Source organism: Pleurodeles waltl, chromosome 2_2, assembly GCF_031143425.1.
Source record: "Pleurodeles waltl isolate 20211129_DDA chromosome 2_2, aPleWal1.hap1.20221129, whole genome shotgun sequence".
NCBI classification, from domain to species: Eukaryota; Metazoa; Chordata; class Amphibia; order Caudata; family Salamandridae; genus Pleurodeles; species Pleurodeles waltl.
In genome coordinates, this window is record NC_090439.1 from 1,072,668,080 (window position 1) to 1,072,685,714 (window position 17,635).

Consider the following 17,635-nt stretch of genomic DNA (forward strand, 5'->3'; position numbering starts at 1 on the left):
CAAATCCAAAATTCTTACCAAACCATTCCACCTAAACCAAACTGTGGAACTCCCAGTCTTCTTTCAGCAACCAGACTCGGTAGCCGGAAGAGCCTTACATACATTAGACATAAAAAGAGCACTAATGTATTACATTGACAGAACAAAACAATTTCGTAAAACAAAAAAATGGTTTGTAGCCTTCCAAAAACCTCATGCAGGTAATCCTATATCCAAACAAGGCATCGCCAGATGGATAATTAAATGTATTCAAACTTGCTATATTAAAGCAAAAAGATAATTACCTATTACACCAAGAGCACATTCCACGAGGAAAAAAGGCACCACAATGGCTTTTCTTGGAAATATACCTATGGCAGAAATTTGTAAGGCAGCCACCTGGTCTATGCCTCATACATTTACTAAGCATTACTGTGTAGATGTGTTAGCAACGCAACAAGCCACAGTAGGACAGGCTGTATTAAGAACATTATTTCAGACAACTTCAACTCCTACAGGCTAAACCACCGCTTTTTGGGGAGATTACTGCTTGTTAGTCTACGCACAGCATGTGTATCTGCTGCTACACATGCCACTGAACGGAGTGTACATCTGTTCGTGGAATGAGATGCTGCAGATTCACATGCGCCCTCCCACCTCCCCAGTAGCCTGTAGCCGTTCTTAGTTGAATGAAAATTGTAAATATGTAAATAAATATTCTTTTGATACACGTTAAGTACATACATAACTACTCCATTGCATGGGCACCTCTAGTATACTCACAACTCCTACCTCACCCTCTGCGGGGAAAACAATCTAAGATGGAGTCGACGCCCATGCGCAATGGAGCAGAAAGGGAGGAGTCACTCGGTCTTGTGACTCGAAAAGACTTCTTCGAAGAAAAACAACTTGTAACACTCAGAGCCCAACACTAGATGGCAGGATAATGCACAGCATGTGAATCTGCAGCGTCTCATGTACACTGGGTAAGTGCCATTTTCCATATATATATATATATATATATATTTTTCCCCTAGTAGTCCTGGTTTACTTGTCTTTTTTTGGGAATTCTGGACTGATTTAGATCTTGATGGTATAACTGCTAATCCGCTGCGGCAGCATGGCCAAGTATTTCATAAAGCCCACTTACTTATATGTACTGCGGCTGGGCATCCGCCCATCACAATGGTGCCCTCTTCCCCAACCATATTTAGATGTTACAAGTGTACTGGTGGCAGATTGCTAAAGGAAGGAAGACTTCACTGGACCCAGTGGACATCTTGCAGTGGCTGTGGAATAGAGGTAACTCTCTCTCTCACACACACACACACACACACACACACTGTACGTTAGCTATGTGTCCACATGCAGTAAACACTGCAGTACACATACACACTGTTATCCATTGACATATCGCCACAACACGTACATGCAGAATACACATTGTTATATATACTTGACACAACATACACACACTATCAACACTACACCCACACGCTACACAACTACAGCAACCAACACAACTGTGCGCACACTCACTCACCCCCCCCCCCCCCCCCAACACGGCCCTCCGGTACTGATCACATACACAACAGGGGCACAATAATACAGGTACCTGTCCTCTTGCAGTGTGCACACATGGCCTTAGTTGACAAGTGCGATTGTGACATTATTGTGGTGCCAGCCACAATTCACACAGCCAGTGCTGATTCCCAACCTTTGAGTCAGGACTGGGTTTCTCTCTGGTCTACAGCCACCAGCGATGGTAGGTCTTGTCCAGTCGAAAACATAAGTGGAATAGGGGGTGGAGGAAGGTACGTTACTTCATTTCCTCCCCCAATCTGCCAACTCAGATGTGGAGGTTGGACCATCAGAGTTGGCTTGGCAGTAAAGCACATCTACATCTGCTTGGCTGTAAGAGTTGCTGGTTTCGCGCCACCAGCCACTATTTCCGGTGGTGCCATTGCAGCGGCTCAGGATTCCTGGTGCAGATGGCAGGACTCTGGCGGTGTATTGCTTATGGGACTACCAACATCTAAATTGGGTGGGCGGACTGCCAAGCCAGTGGACAGGTTTTCCATCAAAAAGCAGCAGCAAGACCATTACTGCCAAGATCTAAATCTGTCCCTTAGTCATTTTGTCACTATTCTGACATTTTCCTGTAGACTTGCCTTGATTTCCATGAAGCCCCTGTTAATTGTTGCTTCTATTAATATTCATTTGAAATGGTTCAGTTGATTCTGTTGTTCATTTCATTTTGTTTTGGCGTGACCTATAATACTATGATGAGACATAGTTCCAGTGAGTCTTGGACTGTCGGTGGGGCATTTAATTTTCCCAGTATTGGTCTAGACATAACACGTCTTTGACTGTTCGCCTCTCAGCTTGCAAAGAGTACTTCTTTCATTCAGTGACCTACATTGTGCCAGGTGGTAGATACACAATGAGACTGCAGCACATATGGTTTCAGTTTCATCCAGATCAGTCGCCAGGTTTAGCTGAGAAGAATGCCTCTCAGTCTTTACTTGACTACTGCATTATCCTTCTATTCTTTATTTAGACGTAGAGCAAGATTTGGCTATGGATTTATTAATATCTCTCCTCATTCAGTGTTCTTTTAATTTTAAGAATTCCCACTGATTCTGCCTCCCCTTGCATTCATGAAATGCCTTTTTAGTTCTGCCGTGAAATTAGGTTTAACTGATGGCATTTTTGTTTATTTTTAGTAAGTAAGGCTTTGAAGTTACTTCAGACTTTTAAAGTACAAATATTCCACAGAGAGCAAAAAACCTTGCCTGGCAATTGATACATGATATCTATTCATTTAGATTCAAATATAAATTTCATTTAAATGATAACTGAAGTAATTAAATCAGCTAGTCATATATTGTGTGCATGTGATTGTGTGGCTGCTTGTACATGTTCATGTTTCTGGTTTCTGTATGCATGGATCTACGTGCCTATCGTTTTCATGCATACTTGCATATGTGTGCATGCAAGTGTCTGTGTGTGAGCATGCACACTTGTGTATACATACTTATGTTTATTCACTAAATAATGCTGAGATTATCAACCTATAGCTCTAAGATATAAAATTCTTGAAGTATTCTGAAACTAATTATTTCAATTTTTTAAGGAAGCTGAAGACTTAATTTTGATAAATATTGATGATGGCACTATATATTCAACAGCCGGTGAAAATAGTATTGAAATTCCAAGTATCCCGATTGATGCAGCGGACACATTTGTACGAAGGTAATAAGGCACAGACTTTTTGCATTTGTATCCACTAGATGAAATATAACCACAAATAGTAGCAGAACTGTGCATGGTGCATTTGGCTGTGATTGGGGTGGGGAAGGCTCACAGAGGAGGAGATATTGACTTTTGTAGACATAGAATCTAAATCTGACATAGATGCCTAACAGAAATGATTCTATCACTTGAGTAGTGCCCCCTTGTAGGGATCTAAAATATCTTTCTCGTAGATGCAGAGTGTGCCTAAGTAATGCCTGGTATAGTGTATTGTATTCTTTCTTGGCCGTAACGCCATTCATTGATAGCTCATCAATGATTGTCTTGCACTAAATAACTCCGCAGCCAATTTTTCTTGCATGCTTTAACAGTATCTGATTAAATGTCATGAAAGAAGAAAATGATCAACAAAGCACATACTGACACAAAGTAATGTAGTTCACTTTCTTATGATAGTCCATAAGAACGTGTCCATTAGTCTCAAGAAAGGAGATCTCACACTTAAATTGTTTTCCGTTATGCCGGTGCACATTTTGGAAATAGAGTGAAACTTGATTTCGGTTTGTCTTTGGACTTTTATTGCAAATTGTTCTTCTTTTATTTTCCAGGGTAAAAGGCCTACGGTTACATTTTGACTTGGAATGTGCTCATCTAAACTCAGGCACAGACCTTGAAAATCTAAGATTGCGGAGGAAGTTGTGGCAACAAAACCTGAACTCTGAGATGCAGGACATTGTCCTGAAGCTTATTGTTTCTATTTTCAGGTACATGCATCTTTTTCACTCACAAGCCGTAGTGTTCGGCCATCATTTTGTTTCCCATGGTCTCTTCGGTCTCTCCTAAGTTGTTTATTTTGTATTTTTTTAAAATTTCTTGAATAATTGTTTCCTCAAAACTGCAATTATTACAGTTACAGCATATAAGTAAGGATGTCCAGGTAGGGCCTCAATATTGTTATTATGAAGCAACATAATAAACATAAACTGAAATTACTGTGTAAACATTTTTCCTGCTTTGCTGCCTCTTAGTTAATCCTATCTTCGCGTTGCTTAATATAATCTTGTAATCACTTTTAATACCAGCTCTTAATATTTGCAATTTATCCCCTCTCCCCCCTCCCCAAGTCGAATGACAAAATTTTCACAGCGTGGTATCCTCCTTTTTGAGCTCTGTTTATGTGACCCACTTTTTACACAATACTAAATAAGCCCAATTTTGATAGGTTCCAACTTGTTACCCTTGCTTAAATGTTACTTTCTGTACATTGAGAATGGTCATGTACACTAGTGATATCTCAATAAATTCTCTCCTGTTAACACAAAGCATGAATAGGAGTTGGATAGTTGGGTACTGATTATATAGGAGACATGCAACTTTGTCTCCACCCCTACACATCACCAGATGCAATATAAATGTGCATTTAGCACTATTTTCTCTGTGTGATCTAATGTTATTAATGTAAAGTGGTGCACTCAAACACATTGTTGAACTGCATTCACTGAAGGATTAGAAATTCATATATATCTGTGTGCATTAACCTTATTAAATGAAATGTAGTTTATTTAAATATAAACCATCCTCTCCTTATTAAAATGAGAAGAATTTATGCAACGTGTGTACTAATGTTTCACATTTGAATCTATAATGTAGTCGTAATCCCATTTTTACCTGTGTATTGAACAGTTCTACAACGTTTATTTGAAACTTTCAAAATGAATCTAACTTGAACTGGTTTACTGACATTTTCATTTATTTGAAGTTGCGGGTGCACAATGACACAAGTTTTAAAGGTGCATGATTGCAATCTACTTTTAAGATATCCTGACTAGGCCTGAATTTCTTTTGGTATGAAATGCTGTTTCTCATTTCTGCTTGTACGCCATTTTTTTTTTTCTTCTTTTTTCTTCTTTTCCACGGGAAGGTTCACATAAAATGCTAGTTTGGAATAGATGTAACACTATTTCAGTGATAGGGATCCTGAGAGGTTTGAATGACGGGCCCTATTCAATAATGTATTATGTGCACGGGATTGTCACCATTCTCACGACTGCTCTGGAAGAAACTATAGATGTTGCAGCTTTCAACGTGAGAATGGAAAAGGACAGTTGATCCCCTGATGGTGTGAACAAGGGGTGTTGTTAAGAGGATTTGTATGATATTAACTAGTGCTCACATCAGCTGTTGGACACTCATTCCTTTGGACTTTGAGAGGTACAGACCTCTATCTTTTCCCCTTCATTATGTCCCCTTTTGCTGGCTTAGGCTAATACTTACTTTCTCACTTTATGAAGTCGCTTTGCCGAGCTGTTGAAATGCTGACACCTTCCCTTCCTATGCAAATGCCTATATAATTTTTCCTTTTTCTAGGTTTCCCTAGCTTTTGATATTTTAGATTTACCTCTGATCCTAAGTTAGATGACTTTAAATATTACTCAAGTCTAAGAAAGAAGATCAAAGGCTCTTTTCTGAGCACCAGATTTTAATGCTGATATTCGGTATTGCTGTAACTGAACTCTTGATTTGTCTTATGCTGATATGTCTAAACGTCTTTAGGAGGTTTGGTTATCCTGTCATTCTGTATCTTTACAGCATAGTTTTGAGATTGATTTATATTAACATAATTGTTAATTTGAAATAACAATCCCTAACCGATTCCTGATCTTCATTGTGTAACCTAATGTGTTGCACTGTTAGTTGATGTGACTAACCGAGCTTCCAACATCTTTCGAGTCGACTCAAAAAGGTCGATTGCGAAACCAATTTCAGCAAAGTGGCCCAAACGCTCCATCAACTAGTAGCAATTGTCAAATGGTTTAGTCACCGAAGTGAGGGAGTTAGGGTGTCTTATTAAGAAATTTCCCAAAGCAAGCCCAAAAGTCCATGGTTAGTTTGGAGGAGTAATGGAGTTCCAGTGGTTCGATAATGAGTTGTAGCAGCAGAGGTGTGAGTAGCAATAGGATTGCGTGTTGCAGTTGTTGCTTATGCTTAGCTTGAGGGTTTTGCAGTGATAGTGTGGTGTTCAGCAGAAATATTTTGAGTTGATGTGTGAGTGTGGTGCTTAATGCAAAGAAGTTGAAGTTGTTATTGGGTCCGTCATGGCCTGCGATCCTGAGATAGCTGGAAAGTGTAGAATACACCTTATTGTACTTATCTGCAGTGGTGTTAGTCGTGAGATGAGATGTCATTGACTGCACTATTGGATAGAGAACTTATCTTTGCATGATTGTGTGAGGTTGGTATAGTGAATCTCACTGCACAGTAAGAACTATCAATCCAAGTAAGATCCCACTGGTAGAGGTTTTATTTGTGTGTGTGTGTGTATTAGGGTAGGTCAGAAAGCGTTACTCAGGACCGTTTCTTGAAGTGTATGAATACGTTGATTTCTTAAGAGGAGCAGACTAAGTTGAAGTCAAAGTTGCATGCACTGTTGAGTGATATTCGTGGAATATTGGAAAGGAGTGTGAGCTGCTACAAGGAGTGTGGTTGACATCACCAGGAGCTACGTATTGGTTGGATATGCCGAACATAGATTTGTGGGTGGAGCATTAGTTCCTGGTTTGACTAAAAGAATTGTGAATTTTTTTTATTTCTGATTGAAAATGATATTCTTTAAAGCACTACGAAGTCTAATGAAGGGAGCTGTGACTATACCTGTTAGAAAGAGAGAAGAGTCACCACCTGAAGGTACACAAGGTCAATTTATTTTGATAAATATGGGTCTTCAAACATGTTTTTGGTGTGACAAATTATATAAGATCACTGAGAAAGAGGTTGTATTGACATTTCCACGCTATGGCACATATCATTTGAGAATTATTAAACCGTTAAGGAGGACCTTGTGTGACATGGAACCGCCTCATAGAACTGTACAGTACGAAGCACTTAATGCTTTAGAACACATAGCCCTTCTGAAACAATAGGAGAAATATGAAGTGAGAGTCAAGAAAGCAATACGCACTTGTGTGGATGCTAGATGGGAGGCATGAAGAACTGATGTAATTGAAAGAACTAGACTTTATCCTGCAAATGACGAGTAAGGAAGAAGGAACAAATAAATAAAAGGAAGAAGATGATAGAGGACACTGAGAATAGAGGAGAGGATAGTGATTCGGATGAGGATTTCAGAAATGAATTATTGACAAATCGTCTAACCCCATATAATGTAACACAAGCGGTAGGAGTGAGTAATGCAAACATAAAGAGATATTCTGATGTGCCTACAGCACCAGTAGATGTAAGCTCAGGTTCGATGAGAGTGCGTTCAGGAATGACGATTCCTCAAAATGTGCCTGTCCTGAATACCCCAGATGCACTGACCATTCCTGTCACAATTGGTCCTGTAGTTCCTTTGTATAAACCCGGAGTAGCTGGAACCACTACACGTACCCTGACTGTTCTTACTGAAATGGGTTTCAATCATGTTAGCTTGATAATGAGAAGAATCCCTTTAGTCCCTACACAAGGAAATACTCCACATACTTCAAGTGCAGATCCAACATTAATTGGATTTTCCCTGTATGAAAGCTTTTCTCAAAGGTCACCGCCTTTTTTCTTGCCAAAAACGAATGCAATTCCAAATGTTAATTGCAGTACCCCTAGGACAGGAGTACTTATAGGTACGCCAAATTTTGACATGTCCATTCGCAACTCACCAGATCGTGCATCATGCAAATCTCAGTTCCTCAAGAGGAGAGATAATAATTAATAACCTAGCAGAGCAAATAGGTCTCTGTGCCCAAGAATTTGAGAATTGGCTCAAATGTATAGGCATTCAAAATGAAGGCGAAGGTTCAGGAACAAGTGGAAAGACAGTTCATACCCAAGAGAGAGAAAGGACAGTAGTTGTGGCTGAATTAAAATTGGAACCCTTGACATGTCTCCAAGAAAATTAGCTCTTGTTCATATGGAAGAATGTCACCAGATGTGCAGGATAGTCTTATGAGAGGTTGGCAGAAATACAACATTGATTTGAATAATTCCAAGGTGTTCCAGAAAAGTTAGTCTAAACTTTAGTGATCGAGAGCTCTCCAATATGAGACCATTAGGGATGAAATTACAGGTGAGGGAATTAATTAGCGACATTCAAAAATTGAGTGAGCTGGATAGATGGGAAGGCAGATGGGTAAAGAAGAAACCAAAGAAAGTAAGACTAGAATTGACTCCATTTGGAGCGAGGAAGAAAGGAGGAGGAAGATATACAAATGCTCCCAATGAGAGAAGTTCCTCGTGGGTGCTGTGTGTAGGCACCCTGGAGTAAGAGTGATCTTGCTTCATTTACAGATGATTTTCCAAAATTAAGAGAAAAGCCAGTGGAATGGTAGACAGGTTGACAGGTTTCTGAAAAGTTCAAAGGTCTTGTGGATACATCTGAACACCTTGTTTGGGATTGTTGTCCCACGTGATTTTAGGGTTGAATGCAAGGTCATCTAATGACAAAGGGTCTGTCTACAGTGTTGATGAGAAAGTATCATCAGGTGATCTCATTTTTTAAATCGACGGTGTCCCCAAAGCACATTGACTGCGTTACAATTGACATAACGACCCAAGAGTCCAAATAGTCAATAGATTACTATTATGAGAGATTGTTGAAGGTGTTTAAACAGTATAGTGGGACGTTTCGTGTTCAGATTTGTGCTTGGATTGAAACCTGATATTAGCGGGATGATTCAACAACATCTGATTCATTGGCTGAGTAAGTCAATTGATGAAATCATGAGGTATGCCAAATATTGCAGTGATGCATTGGAGATGAAGAAACACATTTTTTAAGAAAAGCTGGTGCTGCTACAAATGAAAGCTGCACAAAGAAGTCAGAATCAACAGTTTGTAGGGAATTGTGGTCCTAAGCAGGGAGTGTATCAGCAAGGAGTTTCAATGATGCATGATGGTAATGGATTTCAACAACAGAATAGAGATTGTGGTGTCTCTATTGAGCAGAGTACAGGAATTGATGCAGCTACTTTGAAGAAAATGAATCCTTGACTTGATTGTGGCAGGATGGAGCATTGGAAGTAGGGGTGACATTTGAATGCTAATTACATAGTGAATGAGAACAGGTTCAGATTGGTGAATTTGTACAGACTCCGGGTAATCATCTGGTTCAGACACAGCATATAAAAAGAGCGAGAACTCACCATTCAATTGTAAAGACTCCCAAAGAGAGGGAATGCAGGTTCCTCAAGCTCCAATGCCACAACATAATGTAAGTGTTTCCAGATCTAATCTGAATCAGGTCCACAATGCAAACAATAACCCTTTTGTGAATCAGGGTACATCTCTACAATACCCTATGATTCAAACAGACGAGGATTGCAATTCAGACCTGTCATGATGACTGTGCTTGAGAGGGGAGGATTGCGTACTTGGTGCATCCTTAGAGGTAACCCAGTGTTGCTCATTTGTGGGTGATGAAGTGAATTGCCACCCCATATCATTTCTGATTGACACTCGTGCTACCCGCTCTACTGTGAGAGCAGCAGCAGTTCCCAACCTACCCCTCTTGGGGGGGCAGGGGGACGAAGAATCCTAGTTGTAGGAGTTGCAAATTAAAAATTGACTAGCCTTATTACTGAAGCTGTACTTGTTAAAATAGGGTTCTTTGTAGACAAACACCGGTTTGTGGTCTGATTCAAGACCTAGGAGTCTGCTTGGAAGCGATCTTTTGTGTAAACCTAACTGTTCCATTTACTGTACCCCAAAGGGCATCGAATTCCAGACTTTTGATGAGGACACAGCTTTTAAACTTGTATGTCAGAATTCAGATATCAGACTGTACTATACGTTGACAAGTGATGATTTGCCCAAAGACCTGAGACAGTGTTACCTGAAGTCTGGGACTTACCAGGTAAAGATTTAGGTCTTGTGAAAGGAGTTGAGCCTATCTGCGTAACAGTGAAACCTACTGCGGAGTATTTGAGAATTTCACAATATAATCTGGCCCCTGAAACAGTTATTGATTCAATGATTTAGCAAGGTATCTGTTGGGTTGTTCTATCGAGTCTTGTGCTTGTTCTGGAATTCTAAGGGCACAAGACTCGACCGAAGAGAACGGTGGGAGAACGGTTGGGACGGGGACCGAGGTGGCTGTGGTGTTGTGCTGTCCTACCTTCAAACATATGAAAGAAACTTACCTTATTCACCTTACTCTGCATTGGTGATGAGGGACCTGCAGGACAGTACGTGTTTCCGCGCATGCATTCCGCCGGCGGTTTTGACATCTGAGCTTCCTCCTGGCAGGGAATGGATTCCCTGGTCAACGGACATCTTCTGTGCAGGGCGCGGCTCTCTCTCCTTCCCGCTAGCCGTGGTAGCGCTTCTGCGACCAAGAGGCGTGTATCAATCCTGTGGATTTTGAGGCAGGAGTGGGTAAGCTTGCGAAGGCAAGTACTTGTGGGCGTGCGCTAAGTTGGATACGCGCGCGCCTCGCACAGATGTTTTTTAAGACGTGAGGTGCGGGAGCTGCCTCGTGCGTGAGTGCGCCACCTCATCAGGAATGTTGCTGGAAGAGACTTGTTTACCGTCTCCTAGGCAACAGAAACACCTCCACCTAGTCATCCGTAAGTTGTTGGGAGACCTGGGAGATTTGTTACGGTCTTCACAACTTCAGGAAAGACATTTTCAACGGTGATACGCACACCATAGTTTCAACATTAACTTTTACCAATTCACAGCAACAAGGAAAACATTTTCAATAGTGATACGCACACTTTGTTTAACAAGCGTATCACTTTATTTTAATTTTTTTATTACAGTAGTTTACGGTGATATGCACACCATAGACTCAACATTATTAACTCTTACCAATTTACATTTTCAATTGGTAGCACGCACACCTTTTTCTGCACTTTGTTACACACACTATTCTAACTTTACCATGCAGCACTCTGTCGTACCTCCTTCTGTTTTTTCTCCTGATCTGGTTTCGTCAGAAGCTGATTGGGATTCGTGGGAGGAAAGTTTTAAAGCTTACTTGGACGCTCTTGATGGTGACTCCTTTACACATACAAAAAAAATGTGCTGTTCTACGTCATTGTTTAGGACCAATAGGTCGTAAAATTTTAAAACACATTCCTCAAGTTTATGTTCCATTGGCTGAGGAAGAAGGGGATGGAGGAATTGACGAATATGCTTCTGCCTTTGTCACTTGATGTTAGATTTAAAGCATGTAAAAATGTCATTATGGAGAGCCACAAATTTTACAAGAGAGTACAGGTTTCTGGTGAACCTGTTGCAAGCTTTGTGGGGGCTTTGAGAATGTTAGCTGTTTCATGTGCTTTATAAGTCGTGTGAGGATGAAATGATAAGGGATCAACTGGGTGAGAAAACTAATAATAAGAAGGTACAAGAGACTCTCTTGTCTACACCAAACTTAACATTAGAGAAGGCGGTGGAAATTGCTACCAGAATAGAGAGTATTACTATGTTCATGGAGCAAATTAACACACCTAGTAAGAAAGACTCACATCAGAGTGTATCTTTAATTAAACAGAAGTTGAACAAAACTCGTATGAATGTCAGACCTGAAACATGTTAGGAGGGAGAATTCTAAGAAGCTAGAATGTTTAGATGTGGTAGTTCTTCTCATTTAGGTAATGCAAGTAGTTGTCCGGCAGTCGGAAAGAAGTGTTCCAAGTGTTGTAAAATTGGGCATTTTGCTAGGGTGTGTAGAGCCGCTAATAGGACGGCTTCTTGTTCAAAGGACAAAGTTCTTAAACTACATAATGACAATATGGGTGGTTTAGAGTCAACTACCAGCGAGAAGGATGAAATTCTAACTGTCTCCAGTATATCTAAAGTAAGCGATGGTAGTAATGAGGGCATATTTCCCAATAAATTTAAGAGGCCTGCCTGCAAATTGTTAATCAATGGATGTGAAGTTGTTGTTGTAGCTGATTCAGGTTCACCCTATACTCTTTTGAGTGAGAGGAAATGGAAGGAGTGTTTTGACCATATTGAGCTTAGAAAGTCTCGCGTCAGGCCAGTGGGGTATGGAGGAAAATCTGTGGAGGTCTTGGGCGAGTACGACGTTGAGTTGGGCTTCCAAGGCAATTTTGCTAAAGGTATAGTGTATGTGGCTAAGGATGACACATGCCTGTTGGGTTGGTAAGATCAAAAGAATTTAGGAATTTTATTGGATCCTAATAACACTGAACATTTAATTTTAAGCAAAAATTATAAACGTGTTGTCGGTAGGATCTACGTGGGTTGATGCTTTTCCGTATGTTCAAAGGTTTTGCACACAGGATTAAATTGAAAGATAATGCTGTTCCTAAAGTTCATAGAGTGCGTAGGGTACCTTTAGCGCTAAGAGCGGAACTGAAGAAGGAACATGATGATTGTGTGAACAGCACATAATTGAGAAAATTGAAGCATCTGATTGGGTGGCTCCCATGGTGATTGCTCGTAAAGCTAATGGTTCGATCCGCATGTGTGCGGATTTACGTGATCTCAATGCACAAACTTGGGTGGATCGCCATCCTTTGTTGAAAAATTGTCTGCACTTGGCAAGGCTAGTAAGTTCAGTTTTTTGGACATGACCTCAGCTTATCAAATTAATTAGCATCTTGATTCTAGGCACTTAACAGCTTTTGTTACACCTGAAGGGTTGTTCTAATTTATACGCATGCTGTTTGGCTTAGCGTCCGCTTCGGCTGTATTCCAAAGGGTGCTGGACAGTTTATTCAGGGATATGGAAGGTGTTATTTCTTTCCAAGATGATATTTTGATCTTTGGGAAGGATCAGAAGCAGCATGATTAAATAATTGTTGTCTGTGTTGAGTGAGAAAGGGATCGTTCTCAGTGCGGACAAAAGTAAGTTCAGTACATCATGCATTGATTATTTAGGTTATGAGATATCAGAACAAGGGGTGGAACGGAAGGAGAGTTTGATTAAAGCTATTGAGGATTTCCAATCACCATGTAATAAGAATCAAGTTAGATCTTTTATGGGTCTGATTGAGTTTTATGCCAGATTTATTCCTAATTGTGCTAGTAAAACTCATAATATCAGGTCTCTCTTTAGAAAAAAAAAAAATGTTACATTTGATTGGTGCCACGAATGTGAGCAGGAGTTTGCAGCTATTAAATAGGAAGTTGCACTGGCCATTACATCGAAGGCATTTGATACTAAGGACGAGATTGTAATTATGATTGATGCCAGCCAACTTGGTTTGGGGGCTGTTTTGCTGCAGCGGAGGAATGGTAAAGATGAAGTGATAGCTTTTGCCTCACAAAGCCTGAGAGGGGATAAAGCTACTTATTCGACTATAGAAAGAGAAGCACTCGCATGTTGGTGGGGAATTGTGCACTTCAGATCTTATCTTTGGGGTGCACATTTTACGGTCAGGATAGATCATAAACCTTTAGTGCAATTATTTTCTACTTCAGGTGCGCAAAGCGCTACTCCAAGAATAGCCAAATCGCAATATAGATTGCAGATGTATGACTTTCATGTGGAATATGTGCAGGGTGCAAGAAATTTGCTTGCTGATTGCCTTTCCCGTCTTCCTCAGAAGCGTGCATGGTGAGGAGGATGCGGATGAGGATGTTGTTCTGGTATGCTCCCTAGAGTGTCATTTGGAAGTTGCGGTGACGGAAAGTGAATGGAGGGAAGCGTGTAGAAGGGATGAACAAATAAAGGAGGTTATGGAGGGTATATTGCAAGGGTGGTCTACCTGCAAATCTGTTCTGTGTGAAGCGTACAGGCAAGTCTTTGAAGAGTTGTCTGTAGTGAACAATATTTTGATGCGTTCTGGTGTATTGGTTGTGCCGAAGGGATTGAGGAACAAAATATTGACCTTGGGGCATGAAGGACATATTGGAATGCGGGCCATGAAAAGGAGAATTAGGGATCATTTTTGGTGGCCTGGGTTGGATTAAGAAGTGGAGCACTTTGTGAGAGATTGCTTGGCATGTGCGATTGGTGACAAGTCTCAAGTCACTCTTCCCTCTCCTGTGGAGGCAATTGAGGTGCCCAAGAAAGCTTGGAGTAAGATTGCTGTGGAATTGATTGGACCTGTTAACCTGTCGGATGGGCAGGTGGACTATGGTATAGTGTTGATTGACTTTTATAGTCGTTGGCTTGAGTTTAAGTTGATTAAGGTACCTAATTCACATAAAGTCATTGAGTTTTTAGAATCTGTTTTTGACAGGGAGGGTATTCCTGATGAAATACTCAGACAATGGAAGTCAGTTCACATCTGCTCAGTTTTCAAATGTAATGGACTGGTTGAACGTTTAAATAAGTTGATCAAGGAGAATGTGCAACTGGCTAAGGCCGGAGGTTTAAATTGCAAGGAGGAGTTGAGGAAGTTGTTGTGGGCGGTGCAGACCACATTTAATGCAGATACCGGTGTGTCCCCTTTTGTGTTAGTGAGAGGAAGAGTTCCTGCAACCAAGTTGACAAGAAAATGGATGGGTGAATTTGTGGTTAAGGAAGGTTTGATTTAGAAGGTGAATGAGAAAAGGCATCTGCTCAGAATAAATATAAAGGGGGTCCAAGGAAGACAATTTGTGTTAAGGTGGGAGATTATGTGAAGATCAAAAGTGCTTGCATTGTCCAGAAGGGTGAATCTAGGTTTTCATGTCCTAAAAGGGTCATCAAAATGTGTAAAAATGCAGTCAAATTGGAAGATGGCAATTGGTGGAATAAGGAGAAGTTATCATTAGCTCGTGATGTGGAACTGTTGAGTTAGCCGTTGGGCGAATCCACCATGGTGAAGCAGGAGACAAAGGACATATTGCAGAAGAATTGCACTTGTGATATGGAGATGTTGAGGAAGACATTGGAAGGATCATCCAAGGAGAAGTATGAGACAAAGGACATAATGTGTAAGACTTTGTCTAGGAACAAGATGCTTCCCAGCAAATATCGTGATTATGTACTTTTTGCTTAGAAGTAGTATAATTTTTAGTTTTCTAGTGTTGATGTACATTTTATTGCAATATACTTAGTGCTGTTAAGGGGAAGGATGTGTTGGGTTGTTCTATTGAGTCTCATGCTTGTTTTGGAATTCTAAGGGCACGAGACTCGACAGAAGAGAACAGTGGGAGAACGGTTGGGACGGGGACCGAGGTGGTTGCGGTGTGGTGCTGTCCTGCCTTCAAACATATGAAATAAACTTAGGTTATTCACCTTACTCCGCAGTATCCTGAAAGAGTTTATGGGGAGGCCATTTAACTCACCAGTTATGGGCTTGCAGAAACCCAACGGCAAGTACTGTACAGTACTCGACTTGTGAAGGATTAATGCCATTGTAGTTGCTCCTTCCCCCGTGATACCAAATCCATCTGTGATTTTATTTTATTGTCAGTGCGAGCAGTTCAGTGTTCGACGAGCAGAGAGAATGTCTGTTGTGCTCTTGCTCTGGGAATGCCTCATTACAACAAATACTTAACTTTGTTTTGCAGTGAGAGGGAGGATGCACTCTCTCAGTGCTAACTCAGATACACGTGACTGCTTTCTGACTTGTTGCCTATTTTTCAGCTACACTTGACCTAGTGGCTGCTGTGTTGCCCGGCTGTCCTAAAGCTGTAGCTGCTACAGGTGTCAGCATAAAGTAGTACAAGAGCATTGTTATGGGTCATCCTTTGAATGTTTTTGTCTCCTATTCTGTGGAAATATTGACCCGTACCAGAACTCAGTACCTCACAAACAGTAGGTTAACCAAGTATGAGTAAGTTATATTTGCCGCAACTAACGTAATCCTCAATAAATGTACGCCATTGAATCCTGCAAATTTATTGCCTTTACTTGTGAATGAAAATGATGTTGAAAGTGAAGTTGATGAATGTCTTGATGTGACTGAACTATGCACCAAGCCAAGACCTGATATACAAGTTGTGCCACTACCTCAATCAGATTATGTAATGTTTGTTGATGGCCCCTGCTTATGAGACCATGAAGGAAGCCTGAGAGCTTCTTATGCAGTCTGTGCTGTCTTGGTGTGGTCGAAGCCTCTTGGCTTCAAGGAGTCCTTTCTGCACAAGTGGCTCAATTGATTGCTCTTACTAGGACATGCTGTGTTCAGACCACCTGAAAGTGGCTGTTTTCACTAATAGTCAGTATGGCTTTGGTGTCATTCACGACTTTGGACAGTTATGGTCACAACAAGGTTTTAGGACCTCTTTAGGGTCTATCATTTGCAATGGGGAGAGTGTGCATAATTTGTTAAAAGCATTACAGCCACCTCCCCAAATTGTGGTTGTCAAGTGCCCTGCACACCGCAAAGGGAATGGTTATGTAACGGTGGGAAACGGATATGCTGACAAAGTTGTCAACTACTGTGCCTTAGATGTTTATTCTTTCATTTTGAATTTCAAAATGAGGAAACAGGTGAGACCAATCACAACTTTTTACTAACCAGAGCAGATATATGGGAGGAAGTTAAGAGGTTACATGAAGAAGCGTCCGAAGCAGAACAGCAAGGTTGGATTAGAGTTGATTGTGTTAAGATGAGGATATTTGGGTTTTAGCAAATGGAAGACCTGTATTGCCAAATAGCTTGTTATCTCCAAGAGCTAGACATTATCATGGACCCGGCACATGTAGGAAGGGATGCCCTGGTGCAGCTGTTCCGGCAGACGTGTTTTAATCCGAGGTTCAGACTGATGGCCGAAGCTTTGTGTCACAGGTGTGTTACATGTCGGCAGATAAATATAAGCAAAAGAATTGCAGTAACACTGAGTCATATAGGGAGATCAGGAGGTTCTTTCAACAAAATGTAGTTGGACTTTATCGAAATGCATGTGTGCAATGGGCTGAGATAGGTCATGGTGATTGTATACATCTTCTCATGTTGGGTTGAAGCTTACCTGACCCGTCTCAGCTAATCTGTTGTTAAGGAAACTTATTCCCTGATTTGGGTTCCCAGTTACTCTGGAATCAGACCTAGGAACCCACTTTAACAATGAGGTCCTGAGACTATTATGTGAAGCCCTGTAAGTGGATCAAAGGCGACATTGCAGTTACCAACCTGAGGCTTCAGGTCTTCTTGAACAAGTCAATGGAACACTGAAATCTAGACTGACAAATGTGTGTGCTTCCACGTCTCTGAAATGGCCTGATGCATTGCCCCTTGTGTTGATGAGTCTGCGCAGTACTCCTGATAGGAGGATAGGATTGTCTGTGCAAGAAATCATCATGGATAGAGCCTGAAATTGCCATCTGTGCTTACAAATGCTCTTGTGAGCATCACAGATGACATGGTTCTTGATTACTGAAAAGGAATTGCTGGAGTGGTGCATTCTGAATTGCATCAGGTTGGAGAGGCTACAACATCACTTCAACAGGAACAATGCCATGACTTTGGTCCAGACGACTGGGTTATGGTGAAGAAACACATCTACAAGACATGCTTGGAGCCTCGGTGGAAAGGACTGCTTCAGTAATCGTCGCCACTAC

The 17,635-nt window shown here is 41.0% G+C and overlaps 1 protein-coding gene across 1 annotated transcript in view; it reads left to right on the top strand.

Annotated features, from left to right (window-relative positions):
- Positions 1-17,635, top strand: part of DENND3 (DENN domain containing 3) — a 372,298-nt gene that overhangs the window by 124,990 nt on the left and 229,673 nt on the right. The window contains exons 8-9 of the mRNA XM_069220830.1: positions 3,116-3,234; positions 3,843-3,998. Of these exons, the coding sequence (XP_069076931.1) occupies positions 3,116-3,234; positions 3,843-3,998 (275 nt within the window). The remainder of the gene's footprint in view (positions 1-3,115; positions 3,235-3,842; positions 3,999-17,635) is intronic.